Here is a 26,020-nt window from a genome sequence, read left to right on the forward strand (position 1 = left end):
TAGGTTAAATGCAAGTTATTAGGCTGAATATGGAAAGCAAACAGCTGTGAACTTGTGGCCTGATATGTAAACCAACAAGATTAGCTGAGTAAACAGCCCTGTCTGGCCTTGATTTCTCTAACTTTAGGGAAATTTATAATTTACTATTTTTTTCCTCCTCTGAGATCGCCTTCTGCTGTATTTTTCTTTTACTCTGCTTTTGTCATTCTGAGCAGCATTTTACCAGGCTGTATTGCAGAACAATTCTCTCCTGTTGTAAGGCAAAATATACTAGATTTCAGGAAGGCCACTATAATTTAGACAAAGGCAAGCAGAAGGGTACTAATGCAGGCCAGGCTGTCAAGTGTCAGCTTTCACTGTGAAGAAACAACTGGCTGTTCAAAACCACAGTTTGTGGAAATCCTTCAGAGGATTGGGTTACCGATTGTGATAAGGGTTTTATTTGCATGGTTGGATTAAATATAGCTTATCTCCTTTGTGTTTCTGTTAACCAAGTCATACATAGCTTGCGATGTGAACAGCATTTCTGAAACTGAAACTCTCACCTTTCTACTGTGAGGATTTGGAACAGTTCACAGATCAGATCCCTTTCTCTCTGGATGCAAAAATGAAAATGTAGAGTGGTCATGTCCTTCCAGACCCAAGCAGCCTCATCTAGCCTCTACAAAGACATGATAATTTAGTTTTCATGGTACATATAGAGCTTGTTCAGACAGTTTACAGCGCAATGGCTTCACATAAAACCAGCTGCTCCTGACACAGAAAATCCAGCACTAATATTAACACGACATCAGCCTGTGGCCTGAGAGCAAGCAGAGATCTGTCTAAAGGAACTGGCTGGCTTCAAATGTAGAGCAACCTCCAAGGATTTTGAGTGAAAACAATTGACTTGTGAGTGGGATTCTGGGCAGATATGGAGACAGGTTGTGCATGGTGGAAGAACATTTCTTCTGCCCATGGTTGCATAGCTTCCCACAACCACCACGGGTCCAGGCAGGAAAAGAAGGGGAGCCCTTGTAGTCAACAGCTGAGAGCTCTGCCCTGGCAAATGCACTGTAGTGATGTGCAGTGATTCCTGTGACACACTTCAAGCTGTGCTGAAGTCTTAGAAATGCCTGCAATTGATCCAAGATGCTGCAGCATTTCATTTGGCTTGGGGTGCTCATAGATCCCTGATCTGCATTGACAAAGGGAGTCTTGCAACTCAAGCAAAGCAAACCAAAGCCAAATTGCATAACAAATACAAGGGTCTATAGCAGTTTGACTAAGCAGATTCCACAGTTTGCACAGGGCTTGACTTACTCACTACTCACATCAAGGGCTGAGCATACAGACTGCAACACTCAGCCCTCTGACCAGTGACCATTACCAATGCAGGCAGTCAGCAAAAGGCCTTTTGAAGCACAGTTTGCAGTGGCTTCTCTTGCCCACCAAAAAAGAAAAGACAGCAGTCTGATCACTACAGTAAAAGCTACTTTCTGAGAAGCCTTTAACCTGTATCATTTATTCATGTTCTACTTTCCCGAATCTTGTTTCCTCAGCACATAGCCTCATGTACAAGAGGGCAGATAAAACTTTGTGGCACCAGTTCTACAGTGCCTTTCTTGCTCACCAGCAGTCAAATCCTGGACCATACCCAGGCACTACCATAATTAGCAGTTTGGGCATACAAAATTGCTGAGTAGAAATCAGGTAACAACCTTGACTGCAAAACCTCTACTGTTAACAAAGCTCTTCCAGCACCAGAAAAACTATCAGTGCAGTATCAAGACCTCAGGCCAGTATTTACTGTCACAGACACAGTACAGACAAACTCATTCCTCAAGGAGCACCAGCTGTGCTACACTTGCTGCCTACCTTAGTCTTCAACCCTACAGGGAAAGAAGCTGACCCTGAAAAAGTCCCAAGTCTCACTACTGATGTGCTACAGTTTAGAGAAATAAGCTTGTTTTTGAGAGGATGCATGTGTAGGAGATACACCAGGCCAGGCTCCACGGACTTTTAATATTACACAAATCAGTCCTGTGCTGAAGCATAAACTGCAGGATCTCTTCCACCTGGAACCATAATCAGAAATTATGCCATATATTCATGCAGCTGTGGCTAAGAGCAAGTGAGGGGACCTCTCTTATTCTCTTGCACTGTGCATTTTTTTTCTTCTGTAAGAAGGGAACACCAAGGCTAATCAGCAACATTATGGTAAGTCTTTAATAAAAGAAATTAGGATGTTTAGAAAAGCATCCTAATGACTCAGGAAGGAAAAAGCAGGCATGCATAATGCATTTAACAAATTCCAAAAGATGGTGTGACCGGTTCTCCTTAAAATGCATCAATCACATCAATATCACTTTCTGTACAGAGATAACAGACCTCCTGATGGATCCATCCCAGTGAGTTTCACAAAGGGTTCATGTGATGTTGACAGTGCACACAGCAAAGGATAGGATACTTGAACTAAGGAAAGCAATTTGCTTTCCACTATGACTCTGCCCAAAGCTTAGCAGCAACAGTATCCTCATCTTGCTGGGAGGTTATAAATGTATTTATTATGACATGCAGGTGCCAAGGTGAGTGGCACAGCCAAGGACTCACAGGAAGTGTGGCCAGGCAACACCAGTATAAGGATGGAACAAATCCTCATTCCCTCTACTCCTCATAACCTAAACCCATAACCTACTTGGGGTAATACTGCCTGCTCTTGCAGCTCACTGTTGTCAAGAAACTGTAAGCAGTACTACAGTTCCTGTATTCCTATTCCTTATTCAGCTCTGCCTTAAGCCCTACTGCTCCTGAACAAGGGGTTTCAGCACAGTACTGAAGTAACTGTTCATGCACCCAGCTGCCTCCACCTGTGGAGGCAAGGAAGAGAGAGAGCAGTGCTCAGTGCTCCTGAGCAAGCACATCTGGGACACTCCCCTGAGCCTTGCATCGTTTATAGCCACAGGGGCTCCCTGGAGGCTGGAGAGGTTTCAACCCAGAGAGGTGTTGGCTCCTGCTGGGAGAAAGAAGTTTAAAGAAACAATACAGCATTGGCAATGACATGCTCATGCTCAACTTTAACCCTTACTGTCCCAAGGAGAATGGTGCTTCAGCCCTGGCTGTCATCCTTTACCACCATTAAGGGACTCTTCACCCTCCCTTCTACATGTTCCATATTTATCCACATCCCCCTGTTAGACAGCAGCTGTTTTGGAATAAAACCCTTTAAGTCTGCAAGGAACTAATGAGGAGCAATTTAGTTCCCCACACCATTGTGTGAGGTATTTTCTTAGGCATAGAACCTGAACTGTGTTTTAAGAACTGATTTTAAAAGCCTGTGCCTACTTTTTTGAAGAACAGAGTTGGTAACACTGGCAGATAGGACAGAACTTGTTAGTTGGCATATATGTATATTTTCTAAAGCTGAAAAAAAATCACCTCTGGTGCACAGCTAAGTCTGATCTCGCTCCTATTGCCCGCACAACACATTTAGAATAGATTATAGCCTTTGAAAGCTCTACAGAAGAGTTGCAAACAAATGACAGTAGATGGGAAGATAATGCAATTTACCTGGTAAGAGTCTTTTAGATGAAATACTGCCCTAGCTTAACAGGCATCTGTCCACTTAATGACAGTAGAAAAAAAAGTCCTCTAATGTGAAAAAAGGAGATGGACAACGACAGGGCCTGAGGTAAATGATGATTCTGCTTTAACACTTAGTTGCTTAGCATTTCCCAGCTTTTGCTGATAAACAGGAGCTGAATAGCATTCAGGCACACCCTAGCACTCTCAGATTTGATACTGTCTCTCGCTCATAATCTGCTGGTGAGCTTTGTTCACTATCTTTGGCTAAACCATTAATCAAGGGAAAGCCTTCATGCAGTCCCATACACCTCTGCAAGAATAATCTGATAATTCTGCTTTGCTGTGTGGGTTGTTAACAGTGGGGGACAGTCCCCCCGTTAAGGCAGAAGGGAAGCACATCCCTTTAACAGGGATGCCAAGTGTAGCAGGAAATTACAAGGACTGTGTACCCCCTTTTGGGTCTTCAGACTCTACCTGCACAGCCAGCTCCCTGAACATGGGCTTATCCTTGCTACACAGAAGAATGCATCCTCCCAGAAGAGAAAAAAAAGATTGTGCGGTGGCTTTATATTTGCACACCCTCCAAAAATCTAAAAACTAATGCAAAAGCAATTACTGAAGGAAGACTGGTGATATTTTGCAAGACAGAAAACAGTACTGCTAGGAGAAGAACTACCTGTAAAATTAAATGTGAATCAAAACTGCCTCAGGGACACTCAAGTCCTGCACACTGCAGCATCACAGCTCTGAGAAGAGGCAGACAGTGCTTCGAGAGCACCCAAGTCTGCAACCTCAGCATGGCCCATAAATTTACGGACATATCTAAACTGGGCCATTCAAGATAAAAATCCACTTTTGAATGCATATACTCCCAAGGAGAGCACAGAAAGGGTGTGATTATTTTTTGTACCTGCAATATCTGCTAGAGGAATAAAGGCCATTAGAAGGTCTGCTCACCCAAAGAAGAATCACTATCAAACTTTCCCCTCTGCGAAAGGAAAGGAGACAGTAACACATAGATCTGGCACCAGAATCCTAGCATTTCCACCCACTAGATGCCATTTTTCTCCCATACTCCAGTTACTCCAAAACACATTTAGGAAGACTAAGATGTAAATGGGTCAATAAGGACTAGTAAAGAGAGGTACATTAGAAAAACTTGCTATTTTAGCATCACCCTCTCTACAGAGAGGCACAAAGCTAAAACAGATCTAGAGCACATTTAGTTAGCAAGTCCCTGTGTCTTATCTCAGTAGGACGAAATAATTCATCCACACTTCAGAACACCTCCATTCTCTACCCTCAGCTATGAATACAGTGATAGAGTCACATGAATAGATACACAGAAACAGAAAAGACTAGCTGAAAAGACTGTTCCCCCCAGTAACCATAACAACAAATAAGAGAAATCGGTTTGTCTGAGGGATCTGCTTCTCTCTTTTTGGTAGTATCTTTTAACTTAAAAACAGCTGCATTGGAGTCAAAGAACAAAGCTCAACATAGTCACAAAAAATAAAGGATGTATTTTTCTCCAAAGATCAAAACTGTAACTAACATAAGACATTCATATTAGAGTATTAAGTTCAGTGTCCAGAAAAAACTCATCTGCCATATAAAAAAAAAAAAAAAAAAGATACTGCAATTGCTTTACTGCTCAAGAATCTCTTTGCTCAAAACTCCTTAATTCTTCTGTCACAAAGTTTTGTCAGTAACTTGATTTTAACTACATTGTACAAACATTTTTTCTTCTCCACCCTCATCTTATCTAAAGCTCTTCTTTTGTTCTGGAGAGTTTTGTTGCATGCTCCTCTATAAATTTACTCAAATGCTCTAGATCTCTGTCCCCGCCTTCAAATTTAATAGGGTTGTTCTTCTTGTCCTTTGGAGCAAAGTAGATGGTGGGGAATCCCTCCACTTTGTAGTGGTCATTCGTCACGTCGTTGGCAGTAGCATCCATTTTGGCTATAATCAGATTTTTCTCATTCTTGTATTTTTTACCTAGCTCATTATACACTGGTTCTAGTTTCTTGCAGTGTCCACACCATGGGGCATAGAACTCTATGAGAACATCATTCTTCGGATCCATCACTATGGTATCAAAAGTTTTACCCACTACCACTTTCACCGGCCCTTTGTTATTTTTTGGCACTGGCTGGGACTTCACAATTGGCTTCAGTTTTCCTAAAAGGAGGCAAAACACACAACACCGTTAGAATGTGGTAAGAGCAGCCCTTACAATCTCTCCTAAGAAAGGGTAGAAGTACATCTTCCTGCCAGGGAAAAATCACTGCACCAGCAAATGAACTTGCTTCAGCATGAAACACAGGCCGGTTAACTGGTGACCATTTGGCCCAATAACCTCGTGAAATATGGGCAACAGTTTGTTTTGCAATTCCCTAGAACCTGTCTCCTCTTTTTATATGTCTCCATCCACCAAGTACTAACCCATGACTTAATATAGTAGTCCCAAATATGAATGACCAGCTCACACTTTAAGGCCACAGGAACATTTTAGGCTTGTACAACAGACTCTGTTTACTTGAGCCATTGCCTCCGGAAAGAACTCAGGAAGGGTAAACAATATAGCTTAGAGAACCCTATTTTTAGAAACTGTACCTTTTTTGAATGCCAGCACGAACTCCCTCAGTACATCAGAGTCAAACTCTTCTGGCTCCATGGCATACTTCTTTCCACCTTCATCCAGGATGGCAGCGTTCACATCCTCTCCACTCTCAAGCAGGCCCAAGTCTTTTATTTCAGAAGAATAATCTTCCTCATCGGAAACAGCAAACACGTACTCAGGGAAGTCTTTAGCCACTTCCAGGACTTTGCTTCTCCAGTACTGGGTAGCTGAAAAACCAGAGCAGGACAGAATTGGTCATTTCTAGTTATTTAGTGCCTGCTTCCTCTCAAAGTGGAGGAAGGGTAGTCACAGCAAACCTACCAACACGGTAGTCGAAACTGAAGTCCACAGAATAGTAGACAACCACTAGAGGACGCTTGGAGTATCTCTTGGCATCGTTGGAAGGCTTGCGATGACCAACTAGAGGCAAAGCATGTTTTACCACGTGCTCTTTAATCTCAGATCCATCTGTAGAGTCCTGGAAAGAAACCATGAAAAATGCTCAAGCAAAGAGATTCAGGCAGCATTTCCGCTACACACTACTAAAAAACCAATATTGGCACACACATGAATGCAAAAAAGGGAAGGACACGTTATAAAAACAAGGCTGTCACCACATTCCTCAAATCTTTGAGCACTGAATATTGTAAGGACAAATTATTATTTGAAAACATAACATCTGGACTAATTTCATAAAGTCCTCTTGTACAAAGCAATACAGTTTCAGTACAGTTTCAGATGAGCAGGTTGACTCAAATATCTATTCGGAGTATTTCCAATAGGAAGATGCCAACTGATCATAATTACAGAGAGAAAGAGAACCTTCAATCCCACACACAAACTTTTTAGCTCTGGACCATCTACTCACTTTCAGATTCAGAACATGCATCTTGGGCTCGTGCTTTGACTGAAATTTTTCTGGATGCATAACAACCAGTTTTCCTGGAGATACTTTCAATAGTTTTGCAATCTCGTTGCTGAAGGTGTGATGGAATTTATAATCTTCTCTCAAACCATTAGCTGAAAAATTAAGGATAGGGTGAAGGAAAAGTCATTAGAAATGAACTGATAGCCTGTAACTGAGATCTTGAGACTGTAACTGCAAGGAAACTCTCTTCCTGTTCTCAAAGTGACACAGAACAACCCAGTCTTAGACAACAGGTCTCATCCAGGGGTGAGAAGCATGTGAATATACATATAATTCCAGAAGCATTATTTGAATGCTGTTCAACAACCCATCCACTTGACGAGTTATTCTACACACTCAAACACCTTGAACAGCTTCCAAAACATATACAGCAAAACAGTTACTCTTTTATCAATCTCCTACGTCTTGGCTTCCCCCCAAATAGGTCAGCTAGCCAAAGTATTTGCTTTGGGGCGGCCTGGGAAACAGTTCTGTACCTTGCCATGCTGAGGCAAACAAATCAGCTCCTAATCCAACTATGACGGCAGCCTCAGAATCAGACAAGGACAGGTTGCTAGGAATGGTCTAGCTAAACTGAGCCAGAAGTGGGTGATGATTCTCTCTCCAGGCCTCTCACCCCAAATGAGTTGGGTGAAGACTGACTCTGGACTTCCAGATATGAAACAAGGGTAAAAGTCAGCAAACATATCTAGGCTTTAAGCCAAGAAATTGTGGTTTGTTTCACAGGAAGGAATTCTCCCTCCTCTCTAGTCCACACATTTTTAGGGACACAATTACCAAGCACAGATATATTCAGTGACTGGCTGAGTTATAGCCTCAAAATCTGGTGGGAGCTTATTTTCGAGTACAAGTAGAAAACTACCCTTCTTCCTACTTCTCTCCAACCTTCCCTACTGAACTAAGAGCAGAAATAAATGATCTCTCCATGCCCAAAGTCCTAGGCAGAATCCCAACAAAAGTAATATTTCATTAATATTTTAAAACTTTCTTTACCTGCTTCCTGATAGAGCTGATAGGTTTTGTCATTCTCTCCACTAAAGACACCAATGATGATGACATCATCCCCATCCCTCAGAAATTCTTGTACCTGCTTGGTAGCCTGAATCTGTTTGGATGGAGGACCAGCCTGTTCAATCATGTAGTCGACAATACCTGTGAGACAACCCCCCCCAGAAAAAGTTGCTTAGAACATTTATTTATTTATTATTATTGAACTGAAATATTTGGGCATTCCATCTACAGTTTGTTTAATATCACATTTCCTATGGACACCTTTCCTCCTGTGCAGCCCTCCCACAATAACCTTAAGACCAAATCAGCAAGACCTCAGCCCAAGTTTTTAAAGCTGCAGTTCTGAATATTCCCTTTCAGGTTGGTTTCAGAAGAGGTGACCAAGCACACAATCCATGGATATCAGTTAATCTTGCAAGCAATGCTCCTTTCTGAAGTTCCAGACCCATCACTGTCTCCTGAACCTGCTATGAGCCAAAGTGCTACTTGAATAGTCTTGAGTCCTCCCTCTTATTAAAAGTTAATATTGAGTATTTTGCCAGCCCTCAAGGTGCATTCCAGTACAATTAAAACCTGCCTATTTACTCGTACTGCCACTGCTACACCATTTAACTTACTTGATATTGAAAGGAGCTGATACTACCACCAAAAGATGTTATAAAGAAAAATTTAAATAGCCTATGCAGGTGTGAGAGCAGAATTTTTCACTTTTCTCCAACAGCTCTGATATTAGCAAGTCTGCAAGTCCTACATCATTAGAAACATCAAAATATTTGTGGTCAAGCCCTAGAAAAGAAGAAGAAGCCTGAGCTGCAGTACCGTATTTTTCCCGTGGACCACTGTAGTCGTAAGGTTTGCCCTTGCGGAAGATTTTGAGGGTTGGGTAGCCAGTAACATCGAACTTCTTTGCCAGCTCAGTTTCAGCCGTGGCGTCGACTTTGGCCAGGGGGATGGGAGGTGTGCGCTTGCTGAGCTCCTGGGCAGCCTTCTCGTACTCTGGAGCAAGCCTCTTGCAGTGCCCACACCTAGGGAGGGAGAGCAGAGGGCACGGTTTACGAGCCACAAAGCCTGCCAGGTACCTTCTACCTCTGAAGTGGAAGAGTCAAGTCTTCCAAATAGCAGAAATGGGATCACGGAATCTACAGAGGACCCTTCAGCCTAGGAAGACGTGTCTCTGCAACCTGAAACTGGCTTCTGTGCCTGGCCTCACACTACTATAGGTAGCTTCCTTTTTAGAGGCCATTTTTAAACTAAGGAGCAATTCTCTTTGGTTTTCAGTATCTCAGTGCATTCCCAAATTAGCAAATATTGTGAACCTCCAGTGAAGATCTGGAGGACACCACCCCTTGCTGAGACATAGATCCAGTCTAGTCTGCAAGTAATTTGCAGCGTGTTCCTAGGTGCAGATGAGAGCTGAGGGACACCAGAGCTACATACCCCTGCACAAGGCAAAGGTGTGTAAAGAGGCACAACAACACAAGACAGGTTCACCAAGTGTGTTCAGGCCATCTGTACAAGACAAATACAGGTGACTGCCTTCTTGCTTACCACGGAGCATAGAACTCCACCAGGATTATGTCAGCATCATTCACAACTTCGTCAAAATTATCCTGGGTCAATACCAGAGTAGCTTCGGGTGGAGGAGTCCAGTTGGGGTCAGAAACTTCCTTGACTTTGGCCACAATAGCTGAAATACAGTTCAATAACCCAATTAGCAAGCGTGCATTTTATCATACCAGTAGCACGTCAAATGCAAGAATTTGAAATCAGAGAATCAGAGTGGCAAGCACGGTACTGGACCAATCCTTACACATCAAGCTTAGATGAGAATACTTTCTTAGTCAAGCTCCTTTATGCCTTATTTCCTTGTTGGCATTGCCAAGAAGGTCTTCTCTTCATCCCATAGAGCAGAGCCCATATCTGTGCTTAACAGCACTGAATTCCATCTCAAAACAGACAGAAAAAGTAGGCTTTCCCCCTCTGACTGGAGCTGGGCGTATTAATTAAGCAAAATACAAGTGGGTTTATATACTGTCAACATATAGATCAAACGTTTATTGGCTGATCCTTCAGTAAACATGAGACTGCTTCCTCTTCTAGTCAAGTCATATTTCCAGAAATTTTCTGTCAGTAACAGCACTACTCACTACCTGCAGAATTGCCCTCTAGCATGGAGCCTGTTGAGAAACCAGGGAAAACTTCAGCATTCATAATATTACTCGGTTTAAAATAAATAACTTGAGATCAGAGTTCTTCAAAGCAGCCACATATTAAGAAAAAAGATCATATGATCATATGCTACTTTGCTTTCTTACAGGGAACTGCAAAGGACTAGTGCTTACCGTCTTCTGTCCGAGACCCATCATAGTCAACAGCTTGGCCTTTTTTCAGGATTTTGATGGTTGGGTAGCCACTGACATCAAAACGACTTGACAGTGAAGTGGCTGTAGTAGCATCTATTTTGGCTACAGGAATAGGAGGGTCATTTTCCTTCAGAGTTTTGGCTATCTTTTCATACTCAGGAGCAAACTGCTTGCAGTGCCCACACCTGTCAGAGGAAGACACAAGTAGGTATGTAAATGCATGAGAGACAGGCAGAGGTGCTTTGTTGCTGCTCTGCATTTCCAGGATGCCTTCTGAGAAAAGTTCACATCATCAGCACAGAAATGTTTGTCTTGCTGCATGTTTGGATCATGGAGAGGTAGAAAGCAACTATAGCTAATGTACTATTTGTTCATATCAAAACCTTTTTTTTTCTTCATTTTCATTCAATGTGGAACATATTGCCATATGCTTTATAAAACCACTCTAAAAAATTCAACAACTACTTTTACAACAAAGTTGTAAACCTTGTGTTATGCTCCTCTTTCCTTCTTTCCCCCACAAATACAGTCTCAATTCAACTTCAGCTTCTCCCTAACCAAAGTTCACCTTCTCTCCCTAGCACCCTAAATTGAACTAAAGAGAAAATGAACCAGCAGTTAAGTTGGCCTAATGAAATCTCCCACCTACCATGGTAATACAGCATCTGCTCCCTCTCTGGCCACACTAGAACCCTCTGGGAAAAACAGAGGCTTGTGCTGCAAAAGCAGGCATGACAGAGGATACTAGCATAAGAAATGCTAAATATACCCTGACAAGTTAAAGAGGAAACCAGGAAAATGTAGGAAAACAGAAAGAAGTGTGTGGCAGATAGCCTGTGTTAGTTAGCCTCTCAGCTGGCAGGAGGGGGAGCAGAAAAATAGAAGGTGTTAGTCTACAATGACACACATTGTTCTGCTCAGGTAAATTAAACTTCATGTTTAGCTTTCATGTATGCAAATTACAGCTGCAAAATTAGTGCCTACAGCCTAGCAGGGGTGGGGACTGTGTGACAAGGACGGCACAAGTTAAAATGCAACTCCACCTCAAGCAAGATCATATCCCACCTCTATTCAAAGGCTGGAGAATGAGTAAGTCATTTTTGTATCACTGAGCCACAAAGGAAAAGAGGTTCTGGCTGCAACACTAACTTAGCAACTCTACTGAAAACATTTTGTAGTCTTGTTTTCCCTCAGTAACCACCCCTAATGTTTTTGAATGTAAGAAGGAAAGAGAAGACACATCCTGGCCTAAATCCTTTGTCTTGGTTATATGCAGGTAAGTCCATTGTAGCTCCCTGGAGCAGACCAGTGGTGCTGCATACCCTGGGATGCCAGCAGAACTGCCACCATTAGGTAGATGTATGAGGCACTGCTTTAATTGATAATACAAACAGCTAAGTCCCTGATCACACCACACCCTTCTGGCAAGGAAAGAAATACGAATTTTGAAAGGAAAACCTTCTGGTGATTCCCCTGCTAGGGAAGCCTTCTTTACTCCATTTAGAAGAGCAAGTACACAAGTTCTCAGTGGTCCAGCACTGGCACAGGATGATATCAGGCTGCAAGACCACACTATGACTTTTCTGGGCCTCACTGGGACCTTTCTGTTCCCTGACAGGCATAAAACAGGGATAGAGTCAGGCTTGTGCTACCCTTGGCAGGGGATCCCTCAGTATGACCCACATCTGTGGGACAGGAGCAGGCTACTGGTTATTGCATGGTACAGGGCCGGGAAAAAAGGTTCTTCCTCACCACCAGAACCATCTCTTTTTCTGGACTATAGCAGAGTCCAGGGCATTTCCTGCAGGCAAGTTACTCCTTTGCCATCTTTAAAAGGGCAACCCAAGCTCACTTTTTAAGAGCTTGTCCTGGCAGAGAGGCCCTCTGACACTGCCCCCAAGGAGGTACCTCTGTGAACCCACCATGGTGCGTAGAACTCCAGCAGCACGGTATCCTTGTCTGCAGTGAAGGTGTCAAAGTTTGCATCATTCAAGACCAAGACACCATTTTCTTCTTTAACTACAGAATCGTCATCATCTTCATCATCCTCTTCATCTTCATCATCACCATCATCGTCAGCTTCATTTGTAACAGATTCTGGAAAGGTAAGGATATGACACAGATTAGATTGTGTCAAGTTTAACATTAAAGGGACAGTACCAGATTAAAAATGGATTAGGTATCTCCTGTGGTTAAGAAAAGTACCCACATTACTTAGTTTCTGCTCCACATACAGTGACAGCTATCTCAGTTTGCAAAGAGCTTGGACTCAGATGTTTGACCATTTCAATTTTGTTCACATTACACCAGCTAACAATATTAATATTTCACATTTCAGGGTGAACTAACAAAATGGACACAAGAATTCAAGCACACAAATCTATGCAACAGTTGCCACCAAGGTTTGGTGGACATCTTGTTGAAATGTGGGTAGTGAGACATGAAGGGCACACATACCTGAACTTCAAACAGAACCCCTTCCATGCAACAGAACAGCTATCCTTTAAGTGTAGCCAACTTGAGCTTGGAAAAATTAGTGTCTTACTCCAAAACAGCAGGTGTTATCTGTCCCCAATACTTCCCTTGTACCCCTAGTCACAAGACCTGTAACACCACAATAGCTATGTGCTGCCTGTCTGAAGGTCTAATAAACAGACACATTTGCTATAAACCCAAATGTTACTATTTCTCTACTATCAGGGTGGTTCAGAGGCAGCACTTGAAAACTGTGCTTCTTTCCTGGCAGCTCCATCCACCTCTGCCACTCTTGCTTTCAGTTACAGCAATGTTTCAGGTCTGCTATTCATTGAGGAGTCTTTCCTCTCACAGGAGCATCAATCGCTCTGTTCTGGATCAGCACCAGGCTGCAGTGAGTGTAAAATCAAAACTGACTGCAGAAGTCCCATGAAAACCCACTCCTATGCACCTGGCAGATGACAGGTAGTCTCCCAAAAAAAAAAAAAAAAAAAAAAGGAGAGTGAAAAGTTCTTCTTTCAAAGAACTTTTGGGGAGGTCGTTGATTTAAGACCAAAACCAGTGATCCAGAATGGGCCTTTAAAGGAGAAAGGCCCAGATCTGTTAAATTACCAAAATTAGCATGTGAAAGCTGAAGCCAGGACATTTCTACTGGTTTATTCTTTGTTGGCTGGGAATTTGAGATGTTTTTTTCAATATCTGACCTTTCACATGTTTCTTTAAACTTTTTTTTTTAAAAAAAAAAAAAAAGCTCTGCTATCTTTCAAGGAAACCAGACCTTCCTGAAGGACTTTAAAAGAATTTCATTTACAGAACAAGCAATGAAAATATCTCATCCCAAATGAAAACTGTAAAACAATGAAGCTTAAGTCCCTTTTGACCAGTGGGAGTCCCAGGAGTATGATGGGGAAAAAAAATTAAAGAAAGGAAAAAAAAGGGATTAAGGTTTCTTGTTCAATATTATTTTCTATTTAACTTTAACTGGCTTTTGACTAAGCTGAGAGGAGTTACTGCAGCAGTATTCTGACAATACTCTGATTTTATCAGGAACTTGAAAGGTAAGAATGATAAATATGTGTTATCCAGGTATGAAAAAGCAAATAAAACAAAATCCACTTTTGTCAGATCAACAGCAGACAGTAGGAACAAGCTCACCATGGATAAAATTATGCCATTAAATTGCAATAGATGTTGTTATTTTAGAAGAAAGTATACAAAGAAAAAACTTGTATGCTCTCAGGAAACAGTATGGGCTCTTGGAGAAAACATGTTGATTTTAATTAGAGGTCAACTTCATGTAGCACGAAAATACTAAAGCTTCTGATGAGGGGAGAGATCACAGGAGATCATTTATCACACAACAGTGGTCAGCTGGATTAGGTTTCTTTAACAAGTACTAGTGTTTCCCCTGATCTTTGCAGCAGCTAAAAGCACTATTTGCAAGCAGACAAAGCCTCCTGTGTTGCAGCACTTGCTCACCCTTGAGTGAATCTACACCATCACAAACCTGCCCTGGTGAAACAGCTGGATTTCAGCAGGCAAAACTCGTGCCTTACATGGCTGCCCAGCAGTTCTGGGGGCTATGTTTCACCGCAGGCTGTTCCTGGTTGGCCTGTGCCTGAATTCCCAGCAAATTCCTGGCAAATTGCTTCAGATATGATTTTTCCTGACACAAAGGAATGTGAGCAAAACCAGCCAGCCAGTTCTGCTGCTGCACCTCAAGCCATCCACCAGGTCTGATAGGCCCCTTGTTCCTGTCCCTCTGCTTACTACCCACCCCCAAAAGAGACAAACACCACAGCAGCCACAGTGGCACGTTTTTTTTAGAAAACCAAGAATAAGGTACCACCTGCAAAAAGATCCAGCACTGGTGGAAAATGTAACCATTAGATCCACCGTCCCTCACTGAAATAATTTTGTATCCCTCCCTGCAAGTGGCTGTACAGCCTGGGAAGGTAAAAGTTCCCTGACAGTGACACATTGTCATGGGCACTACACACACCCACTTCCTCCTCCCTGGAGATGGAGGCAGGACAATAGCATTGGAATAGCAGGACTCCACCTTTTCCCAAGTGGCTTTAGGAGGGCGTGCATTAAAAAAAAAAAAGTTAACTGCACTTAGATATTGGTGCTTAAGAGTGCAGACTTACTTCCTGTAGTTTTCAGCTTCAGCAGCACCTACGGCTATCCTAGCTACCTCTGCCATCCCTTTACTGTTGGGACTGAAAGACCTGTTTCAGGGAGAAGCATGCAGGACTTTTTTACTCATTAACAGCAAGAAACTTTCCTCTGCATTAAAGATACACAATTAAAAAAAGAACAGAATGAGTGTAACAGTGACACCTGAAGTGGCAGAAGTAGCTTATAAATACTTGTATAAGTCAGCTCATGAAAATAAAACAGCTGCCCCCACACTGAACTGTCTTTATTTCTTAAAGCAACTTGCAAAGCCAGTGGACAAGACAGCTGTGGCTAAAACCTGCCCTCTGGTAAAATGTGGATAACCTCCTTTTACTCAAAAAAAAAAAAAATCCACAATTTTCAACACATTACTACACAAGTCAAAAAATGTGATCAAGAAGGTACTTTTTTTTAAGACTTGAAGTACACAATTCTGGCTGGCAAGCCTTCATTAGGATGACAGCTACTCTGAAATTAATTCTTACAGTAACTTCACTGAACACTCAGCATTTATCACAAATATGGCTAAGCAACATTTTCTTAAACAAAGCAGATCCTGTACAAAAAAGCTGCATCCAGACACCAATGATTTTGTGATTCTGCCTGAAAGTTTCCTTTTGAGGAGTACACTGTTCCCTAATTGGATGAACTGTTTTCAGAAACCCAGAACTCAGGACTCATCATGTGCTGCTAAGGCATTCAAAAGATTTCAGTAATATCAACCCCCCTCAATCTTTTCTGTGGTTGATCCTCTACATGATCCCTCCTTTCCCATCATCAGGATGCTAAGAGTGTAGTGGTCAGAATCCAGGCTAACCTCACTTCAGCATATTCACCTCCCTGCCCTGCTCAAACCTCACTTCCCAAATCATGCAATGCAACAAGCTGGATTCGCTCAGAACTTTTCATCTGCCCAATAATCAATGTGCATAAGATTACTTCCTTGTTGCAAAGCAAATTTATTCCACTTCACCCAAGTCTGCATTCCAAGGGCAAATACAATGGAATGCCCAAACTATGTGCACTTTTAAGGCAAAGGCTTTGTAAAGCCTAGTTCATGATCTATACACAAATTCAAGATACACAATAGAACCTGGAAAACGATTCAAGTTGGGCAGTGGACTAGTGTTCAGCTCCACACAGCAGGAGATACTTTCATCACCGTGTACCTTTGATCCCGAGAACTCCTATAATGAGAAGAGCAGCAAGCATGGGAAATACTGATGAGAGCCTAGCCCACAAGAAGCCGAGCCACTGCTGCCAGCCTCAGGTAACACTGTAACATCTCAGGTGTTACTTCACCCTTTGAAGGTGGCAAGGGAAATCAGTACTAGGCTTTGTCCCATGTTACAAAGAAACCACAACCATGGCTAAACTCTGGCTAAAAGCAGAGAAAGAGGCACAATAACTGTATTCCAGTTTACAACAGAAAGAAAGAAAAGAGCTCCACAGGAAGATTCCGTATCTCCATCTCCTTACTGCAGATGCCATATCGTTTAAAACAAACCTTTATCCTACAGACCATACAGTTAGTTACACAAATACGATAACCCATTTTAATGCACTTCTGCAAGCTTCACTGCCTGCTGGGCGAGCAAGAAGTTGCAGGACATGAGTTCAGAAGGTCATCCATAATCCAAACCTCTCTAAAAGCCCTACAGTATTTAAAATACAGCAGCGTTCATGTAGGAAATATGAAAGGCACGTAATTTACCAAAATCCACATGAAAGAAACTTAAAATAAAAAAAAAAGAAACACCTTCAAATGTCTGCCTCCTACATACAGGCACTATACTGAATAAGGCTGAGCAGCTTTGTTTTAGCTAATTTTGGAAAGGAGGAGACACACGTCAGTGAAATTCAAAGACGGTGGGAAGAAACACCAAGAAGATGGTAACAATGGGCCTTCCTTCTGTGTGGAAAAAAAAAAAGAAATCAGTTTGAAACACGAAGAATGCACAGGGTCCCTGAACAAAGGAGTAAGGAAAAGAATGCTCAATCACAGAATCATGGAATGCTAAGAGTTGGACGGGACTTAAAGATCTCATAGTCCCAACTCCCCAGCCATGGGAAGGGACACCTCCCACTAGACGGTCTTGAACACTGCCGGGACAGGGGTATCCACAGCCTCTCTGGGCAACCTGTTCCAGCGTCTCACCACCCTCAGAGTAAAGAATTTCTTCCTCATATCGAACCTAATTTTCTCCTCTTTCAATCTGCACACATTACTCCTCGTCTTATTACTATAGTTCCTGACGAAGAGCCCCTCCCGGGATAATGAAATGGCAATCTGTCTGATATGAGTCGGAATAAAGAAATCGCAGATTCCCTGGAGATTTAAAAGCCGGAGATTGCCAACACGGCTAATGGTTAGCTAGCTTTAACTCCGTGCTTGGGGGAGGCGAGGCAGAGCCGCCCCACGGCGGGACACGCGGGTCGCACACACCTCAGCGCCTTCACGGGGCGGGCTCAGCGCCCTGCACAGAGGCCTGCGAGGAGCACCCCGGCCCCACCGGCGCCCCGCCAGCTCGGGCTCCCCGCAGCGCCCAGAGCCGGGGCCGCGCCGCCGCCTCCCGCGGGGGAATCCAGCATGCGCTGCCGGCCCGGCCAGCGCCCGCGCTCACCTCCGTCGCCATCCTCCTCCTGTGCCGCCGCGCTCCGCGCCAGGAGGGCGATCTGAGCCAGCCCCAGCAGCAGCACCAGCACCCACAGCCCACGCATCCTCATCCTGCCGCCGCTCCCGGCCCGGCCCGGCCCGCGCGCTCCCTGCGCTGCGCTCCCGCCGTCCGCCCCGCCCCTCGCGGCACGCCGCGCCCGCTGATTGGCTTCCGCCCAAACACGTGCTTGGCGTGGCCGCCAATCAACAAACGTCACGAGGGCGGCCGGCGCGGGGTGTGCGGGTTTCGCGGGATCCGCGGCGCCCCCGGGGACCCCCGGCGGCAGCGGCCGCGGCGCCGCGGCGGGACACGGGCACCATCGGCCGGAGCGGCGGCGGAAGAGCGGCGGCGCCGCCGCGCGCAGAAGCGCCCGGCCGCTCTGAGGTGCCGCCCCGCCATTGGCCGCCGCGGCGCCGCCAACCGCGGGCCGCCACGCGTGGAGCGAGCGGCCGCTCCAGGGGCGGGAGGCGGGAGGGACGGGGCGGTCCCGCCCCGAGCGAGTGCGGCCACATCGCCCTTCGGGATTGGCGGGCCGGCGCCGGGAGGCGGGGCCAGCGGCCCGCGGCAGCCTGTGAGGGCGCGCCGCGTGCGGCGGGGCGGGGCTTGCCCCGCGCGGGGGCGGCCTGAGGGCAGCGCTGGGGCTCCTTCAATTGTTGCTCTGTGGGAGAGTGGGATTGAGGTAAATTGCTGCGGATAGGAAGGGTGGAATGGAGGCCTCGCCCCTGGGGGTTCCCGCAGGGGCCGGGGCGGCTGTGGCGCAGGGAGCCCACCGGTAGTGCCGTGACTGCACGGGAAGGTGTCACGGCACGATTTCTGTCCGTGGTTGTCCCGATGCTTTATCTGGTGAACGTCAAGATGTAACAAGACGGCGCTAAAACCTGGGCTTTTGGTGCTAGAATTGCCAGTCTGTCCCCATGTTTGGGCAAATCACAGCTGCTCATAGACTCGTGGTACAATTATTTTAGTTTTTACAATGATTTTGACTTTTGAATTTGTAGACTTTAAGTATAAAGCAGTGCTAAGTTCAATGTACAGCGGTCACACTGTAAAAGAGTAGCAGTAGCTTATGATAAACAAATATCATCAAGGCTTTGAAGTGCAAGGTTAAATTATAAACTCCCCAATTTTAGAGGATTAAGACATTTCATTACTCTGAAAGGCTACTGTTGCATCAGTTGCCACTTGGTGTTGTAGGTGATCTGTAGGTTGAAAAAAAACCCGCACTAAAAGGCTTGCTGTATTCTACATTCTTAGGTTATAGCCTAGAAGTCAGTCTCTTTCCTCAACTCAGCTGCCACACAACTTATCTTGAAAATACAGCAGCTGATACAAGAGCAGTTTTTTAACTTACTTGGCATATCACTATAATGGAGTGGGACTAGAGCTGAACCAAGTTAAAGCTGTGTGGATCCTGCCAAAATTGTCATCCTGATCCTGCCTGGTTTTTGTACTGATATAAATGTTAGTTTGATTAACATTGATCTTCAGTAATTTGATGATAGCACATACTAAGATGGGACACTCCATGTTCTCAGTGGGAAAAATCAGGAGTATAGAAGGTTTTTATTTAGAGTCTTGTTCACTGTTTAAGGCAAACCTTCATTTGAATATCATTTCGGTGTGTGAAATATTTACTGTCTTTGTCCTCTGAATTTATAAGAGAGACAGTGGCTATTGTAGTCCATGGGGTTTTTTAAAATTTATGTCAGAAATTTTCTAACTGACAGTGGTCTGTCAAGGTAGAGGAGTACTGTCAGGCCTCATTCTTCATGACAAATATTGTCTAGGCTATTACAAAACTGGTTAAAATAGCTTGCAGAAAAAGTGAGCAAATAAAATAGGGAAGTGGTGACAGTATTCCTTTTTTCTGCTTAATTAAATGCTTTTTCTTTCATAAAGAGTTTTATGGTTGTTGTGGTTCTGTATATCCAGGTTAACTAAATGAAAAAGGAGATCAGTAAACTTGCTAGGCAGTCAAAGGTGCCAAGTACCAACATCCTGCCACACAGTGAAAAGAAAGTGCAAATAGTACAAATATAGGGCAGGTGGGTTTATTATGACTTATTTGAGCTGCAGGAGGAAAGCCTGGAAGGCAGAACCCCTGTGATCCCTGTTCAGCCAAGGACATTCTGACTGAGAAATTTGCTGAACTGTCAGTTCATTGTGTGGGTAGTTACAACACTGGTAGCCCAGATGGATCTTAGGCACGTCCCACTAGACAAACAGGGTCTTGGCAAAAGACCATGGTCTGGGCTGCCTTCAAACCAGCAGGGCCGTGCCTGTCTTCCTGGTTTAGGGTTGCACAGGAGGGCACAGTGAATATGGAGCTGCAAATGGCACACCCAGCAGATGTGTGATTCATCACACCCCCGCTGGGGTCAGCTCCATGCAATTGTGAAATACACCGGGCACTTGGAAGAGTGGGCCAGCTGTGCAGCTCTTCCAGGGGATTCCTTCTTGCTCTCTAAAGGGCTGCCTACCTGTGGGACTGACCATGTGAAGCTGAAAATCCTCTGTGCTAAGCACTGCTGGTAAGAGTGCTGCTGCCTTTTGTGGAGTGCTCATTCCTTATGTAAGTTAATAACTGCAACACTCTCCTCTTTGCCAGGAGGGTCTCGAGGCAGAAGGCAGGTGGAACACAGACAAGAATAGGGTCATCTACGGGTTAGATGCATAGAAAAGTGAATGGCACAGGTCTCTTGCAGCCTGTCTGATTGTCAGAAATTGGCCATACAAATCCCTCGTCCCAAGACCCACTGAAGGGCCTGTAAAGCATGAGGCCTCAGAGAGCACCTGTGGTGTAGTTTCTGGGTAAAAGGCATTTCTACCTGAGAACATCTGCTGTGCTGCAGAAAAAGGCAGGTATTAGTGCACCCTGGTTATTTGAAAGTGGGTCACATTTTGTGCCTACTGTGCTTTCATATCCTGATAAGGTGTTGGCACTGCTGGCAGACCTGGAACAAGCAGAAGCTTGTAGTTCTTAAACATGCTTCTCCTCAGGAACATTCAGTCAGTTTTTTTCCTGTTGGTTTAAATTGCCAGTGGCTACCTTAAAGTCTTCACAGGGTGCACCTGTGTTCCCCAACATCATTTAGTGGTGGACTGTGGAAATCTCTCCTTGTATCACACTGTACTTTTCTCCTTGAAATGTAGCTAGACACTAGTAATCTTGTACCTCATTCTGCACATTCTGTGGGGTACAGCTGTTGGTCTTAGAAGAGGCATGTTCAGCAGTAAATACCAAAAAAGAAAAAGCCAGTGTTCTTCCACAAAAGTCATGAAAATGGTAAGGCATGTCAGACTAAGCTATATAGGTATAACTTCTGCTATTAAAAATGATTACAATCTCAAAAGTAAATGTGGACCTACTTTGCCTTTCACAGGCTGTGAGTTGACACGGGCAGGCAGCTGGGACAATCACAAACTCACAGCAAGAACTCAAAGAGTAAATCTGAGGTAAAAATGTAAGATTTAAAATGGCACCGTGTCACACAAGGATTTTGAATATTTTTTCTGGTAGTTTTTTGTCAGCCTCAGTTGTCTGGTTTTGTCTTGTTTGCATAATAGCTAAACTTTCACATGATGCTGAGTTGCCTTGCACATGATTTTCATGTCAATCACTTCAGTGAACCTCCAAACAATGCTTAAAATGTCCATCCTGATTTGCATTTCACCTGAATCTAAATACAATTTAGAGCGAGAGACACTGGTAGAACTCGTCGTTTTTTGCTTAGTGGTTGATTCATGTATTATGATGCTTATTTTAAAATATCTTTCAATAATTTTCAGTCATCATTGTAGGAAGATGATAGAAAGATTGATGTGAAAATGTTCCACTTCAATACTATTAAATTCTTGTAAGTTAATGAAAGTAAGTCACAGTAATATAAATACTACTGATGGCTGTATTGCTCTCTTGTTTTGCTCCAATGATTTTGAATGTCTGTCTGAGTTACTTTTTTGCCTTTTCTCTTGCCTTTTCTTTTCTTTTCTTTTTTCTTTTTTTTTTTTTTTTTTTTCAGGGACCTGCTTCTTAGTTCTTTGTTCTGTGTTACCCCTTGTTCTGTCACTACCAGCCTTGGTAAAAATTCTCTCTCCATCTTTCTCACAAGACCCCTTCATATGTTAAAAGGCTGCAATAGGTGACCTTCTCCAGGCTGAGAAATTCCCACTCTCTCAGCCTTTCTTTAAAGGAGAGATGTTTTAGTCCTGTCATCATTGTCATCCTGTCCTGTTGCCCTCCTCTGGAGTTGCTGTGACAGGTCCATGTCTTGTGCCCCAAGAAAGGAGCAGGATTCCAGAGCTGGACACAGTGTTTCAGGTGACACCACCTTGGCAAAGGAAGGGGATCCCTCTGGACAGCATCCTGTCCTTTTGGCATATCAGGCATATTTGGACTCTGCCTGCTGGGAGGATTTGGGCAGCATTTGTGGTACTATGTTAACCAGGACCCAGGCAAAGGAGTGTGATTACTTGTTCTCAGTAAAGTGAGATGCTGGCTGGCACAATGCCAGCCTGTGCCAAGCAGAGCACTTCCAGGGACTTCTGAACATTCTTCTGGAGTTGGCACATTCTTGGAGGCTATTTGTGTGCAGCCAGCCTGCATGGAGAAAGAGAGAATTTATTAGCATAGGTGCAAGCACCTCCACACTGGTTGGTCTGAGTGCCTAGGAATACCCAAGACATGCCTAATTTACTGGCAGAGGTGTGGCAGTCCAGTGATGTGTAAGTTGGTGCCAAGAACAGCAGAGAACATGTAGGAAAGTATGTACTCACTGAGGTAAGTGGCCTGAATGCTGACCCTGATGTATTTTCCTTAGAGTTCTATGTTGTAAGAACCAATGGATAGTGAGATTACTTCAGATATCTGTGAATTACATCCTAAATCAGGATGACCACCTGTCCAATACAGCTCTGTAAGTGTAGTTCGTATCTAAACTGTAATTTATATCTACTTTTTCTTCAGATCAAATATACACATATGCAACACTTTGATGGAGTTTATTGGTAAATGAACATGGAATAAATTTCAGAACTTTCAGCAGTCACATTCCAGTGTCTTCTGTATGCAAACTCAGTCTTACTTTTGCCAACCCTACAGGGTGCTGATAGCTTTCATGTAACAGAGTGGATGTAGGAGGACCTTGAGAGTGACTGCTAGAATACTGTACTATTTCAAAAATGGTTTTTCACTTTTTGTACAGGTGACAGAATGTCCTGTCCCCTGTACAGGGCAATTACACATGGTGAAGTTCAGAGCGTGGCTGGCTCTGAGAGGCAAGGGTTGGATGCCTCGTAAGCAGGTGGCAGAGGAGAAGAGGAACTGTGTTTATCTCAGCAAAGGTGCTGGTGAGGGACGTGTGGAGGGGCACTTGTGCTAATGGTGCTGTGTCCCAGGCACTGGAAACACTGGTTTCGTTCTGGGGGGGTTAGTGGAAAGAGATGGAAATAGAGATTTCCCAGCATTGTCTGTTTACACTTCAATGCCTGAGTGGATTTGTCTGTGGTCTTCATTTGTCTTTACTCTGATCCTTTGGCCTGTGAAGAGATCCACTGATTCTACAGGAAAAAAGAAGGGGATTTAGCATGGAATGAGCATGCCCTTGAAATGAGGGTCCCGTCTCCATCAGGGTGAGTTGTCATATGCACAGTTGGTCACAAGATGTCAGTGTCAAGGAGCAAGCTGGAGTGAAGGGCCTGGGAAGTTGAGATCTCCCGGTTGCCCATGCTGGGAATGCAGCAGGGAACATTGGAAACTGTTGCAGTATTGTTGGGGCTGCAGGCCATAATGCAGGTCAGGAATCTTTCCAGCTCTTTGCAGGGTGGTTTTGGTTTGGTTTGTTGCATAAAGCTGAGAACTTTCTGAGGCCAGGTGAGAGCAGGAAGCCGATAGGATTAGGAGCAGGAACAGCTTCTGGCTGGAGGAGGAGGCTGTTGCCCTTTGGACATGTATCCTGTGTTTTAACCTGACATGTGGAAGCACAAGCCTTCCACGCTGTCACCTGTAAAGAGGAGCCTGTAATTTTTTTATCCAGGATCATGATACAAGGGGTGTAAAACTGATCTGGCGTGCTATGGTCTGTTCCAGACTACACCAGTGGAAACACTTCCTAACAAATACTGCTGTGTCTAGCTGGCACAGCATGGCACAGCTTTTCCACCTCAGACTGCTGCATGGGAGACAAGGGCAGGGGAGCTTGTGGAGCCATGGCAACCCCACTCTTTTAATGTTTTCATTAAAACCATTTTTGGCTCATCCTCCCTGGGATTTCCAGGAGCTTCAGGAAGGAGCTGTTTTCCAGAAAGAAAAACATGTCAGGATAACTCGTGGTTTCCACTGAAACATCATTTTCCAGAACTGTAGTTAGGATGTGGTCTCCTTGAGATTTAGTTAGATGCTCAGCACTTCCTTCATGAGAAACCTTTCAAAAGAGTTACAAAGGAAGAGTAGAAATCCTAAATCTCTCTCTTCCACCACTGACTAAAGCTGAGTAACAAAACACACACTACTATAGATGAAAAATTCCTTCTCTTTGTAGCAAATCAGAACTAGACTCCTTGAACTGTGAGATATATTTGTTTTCTAATTAGCATTGCATTTTTTTCCAAGGTGCTCTTGCTTTCTTATGCTCTAAAGGCTCAACATAATCTATTTTTCTCCCATTTCTGTTCCCAAGCACAGGCTTGCATTTGCAGTTTCTTGTGTATTATATGTCTAAAAGCCATGTCATTCCTCTGTTGCTTAAAGCCTTTTTAGGAGTAAAAGCACCAAGAGATGCTACTTCTTGGTCTTCTGCTTTCAAACCAAATAAAGGGGTAAACTATCCTGAAATCTTAAATTCTTCAATAATTACATTGGCTAGCTTACATCCATTTTCCTCCTATATGTGCAGTTTGGCAAAGTGGGAATCACATTATTGCCTTGAGAATTCCCTCCCTGCTATCTAGAGCTGCTGTTCCAGCACCTATGGGCATAGCCAACCTCACTGCTTTGGGTACCAACAGTGACAAAGCTGCTGAGAAACTGCCAGTGTGAAAGCCTTGGCAAGGCTGGTACAATTTGTCCTGATCCAGATTCAGCAGCATGCAGCTTAAAGCTGCTGGAAGTATAAGCAAGTCTGAATTTTCCCCTGCAAGCCTGCAGAGCTGTATACTACATTTATGAGAGTGTTGCTCCAGTGGTTTCCACTTCTCTCTTTTCCGAGCCTCTTAGCAGAACAGTACAGTAAGAGCAACCCTCTGTAATTCAAGAGACTTCAGCCACACTTTGGCTGTATGTGAATACAGTGGCAAAGCCATTTTTATGCTTGTTTCCATAGGAAAGCATATTTCTCTCTTGCCTTGTTCTGTGAGTGGCAGCTGCTGCCAATCTGTGGTCAGTATTCTCAGGTGGATTGTGAGTGAGCATGTCTAAAACCAGTCACTTGTAGGCTTGGAAGTGTTAAGCATTTACACTTGAAAGAGTAAGTGTCCTGCAGTACATCTTCTTCTTTCTTTTGGTCTTCCAACTCTCGGACTGTTCTTGAGAACAGTTCTTTCTTCAAAATCCTGCCTGCTTCCTGTTAGGGAGCCCCAGCCTCATCTCACCTGGCCTCTATGGGAGGGGCCCATTGTTTTGGTGGATGAGCCAGGAATGGAGGCAGAGTCAAACATCTGTGATAGGATTGGCATTGCATTAGCTGCTGTTACATTGGCCTCATGATTGTAAGGCAGCTTTTAACTGGTGATTTGTCAAAACTGAGTATTTGTCATGTGCCTGCTTAAAGTCTGAGATGGTCCAGCTTGGGGACAAATTTTATGTTATTTGGCTGTTTGCGCAGAGCCTCCGTAGGAGGGGTCTGTAGCTACGTGAAGGGACTGTATGGAAATCCCATATTTCGAGCCTGCTGGTGATGCCATGAGGAAATAAAAAACACACATAAGATCATACAGATAGAGATACAAATACAGCGCCTGTGTCTAATTTTGCTTCATGTTGGCCCATCGAATTGCCTTGCATTTCTTAAAATTTTGTGTCTCTATTTCAGTCCCACAATGCTGTACATCACTATACTTTTACTCCTTCAATTTAAAGCGTCCTGCTTTTCCAAATGAATATTTAAGTAGAACTTTGTATGCATGGAAAGTGGTGAAAATGGGGAGACAAGGTTATTCTATAAGAAAGGCTAAAACTTTTTATTTCCAGTCTGTTCTTCTTATGCTTATGGAAGGTCTTTCC

The 26,020-nt window shown here is 43.9% G+C and overlaps 1 protein-coding gene across 1 annotated transcript; it reads right to left on the reverse strand.

Moving 5' to 3' along the window:
- Positions 1-5,064: 5,064 nt before the first annotated feature.
- PDIA4 (protein disulfide isomerase family A member 4) lies at positions 5,065-18,070 on the reverse strand. Its single transcript, XM_063405910.1, has 10 exons — positions 17,770-18,070; positions 12,412-12,586; positions 10,469-10,674; positions 9,675-9,813; positions 8,946-9,151; positions 8,109-8,267; positions 7,056-7,207; positions 6,509-6,665; positions 6,181-6,414; positions 5,065-5,745 (listed from the first exon to the last, which is right to left on the reverse strand). Exons 1-10 carry the CDS (start codon positions 17,870-17,872, stop codon positions 5,330-5,332), a joined length of 1,947 nt encoding a protein of 648 aa, XP_063261980.1. The 5' UTR covers positions 17,873-18,070; the 3' UTR covers positions 5,065-5,329.
- Between the last annotated feature and the right edge of the window lie 7,950 nt (positions 18,071-26,020).

Source organism: Prinia subflava, chromosome 1 (assembly GCF_021018805.1).
Source record: "Prinia subflava isolate CZ2003 ecotype Zambia chromosome 1, Cam_Psub_1.2, whole genome shotgun sequence".
Classification (NCBI taxonomy): Eukaryota; Metazoa; Chordata; class Aves; order Passeriformes; family Cisticolidae; genus Prinia; species Prinia subflava.

Bases quoted from the DNA above. Each gene is read 5' to 3' on its own strand.
- PDIA4 (XM_063405910.1), bottom strand. From the start codon at position 17,872: ATGAGGATGCGTGGGCTGTGGGTGCTGGTGCTGCTGCTGGGGCTGGCT. The intron at 8,268-8,945 runs GTACTGCAGCTC...GTTGTCTCACAG, and splicing joins TGGTCCACGGGAAAAATACG to GTATTGTCGACTACATGATT. The intron at 7,208-8,108 runs GTAAAGAAAGTT...TTAATTTTTCAG, and splicing joins TCAGCTCTATCAGGAAGCAG to CTAATGGTTTGAGAGAAGAT.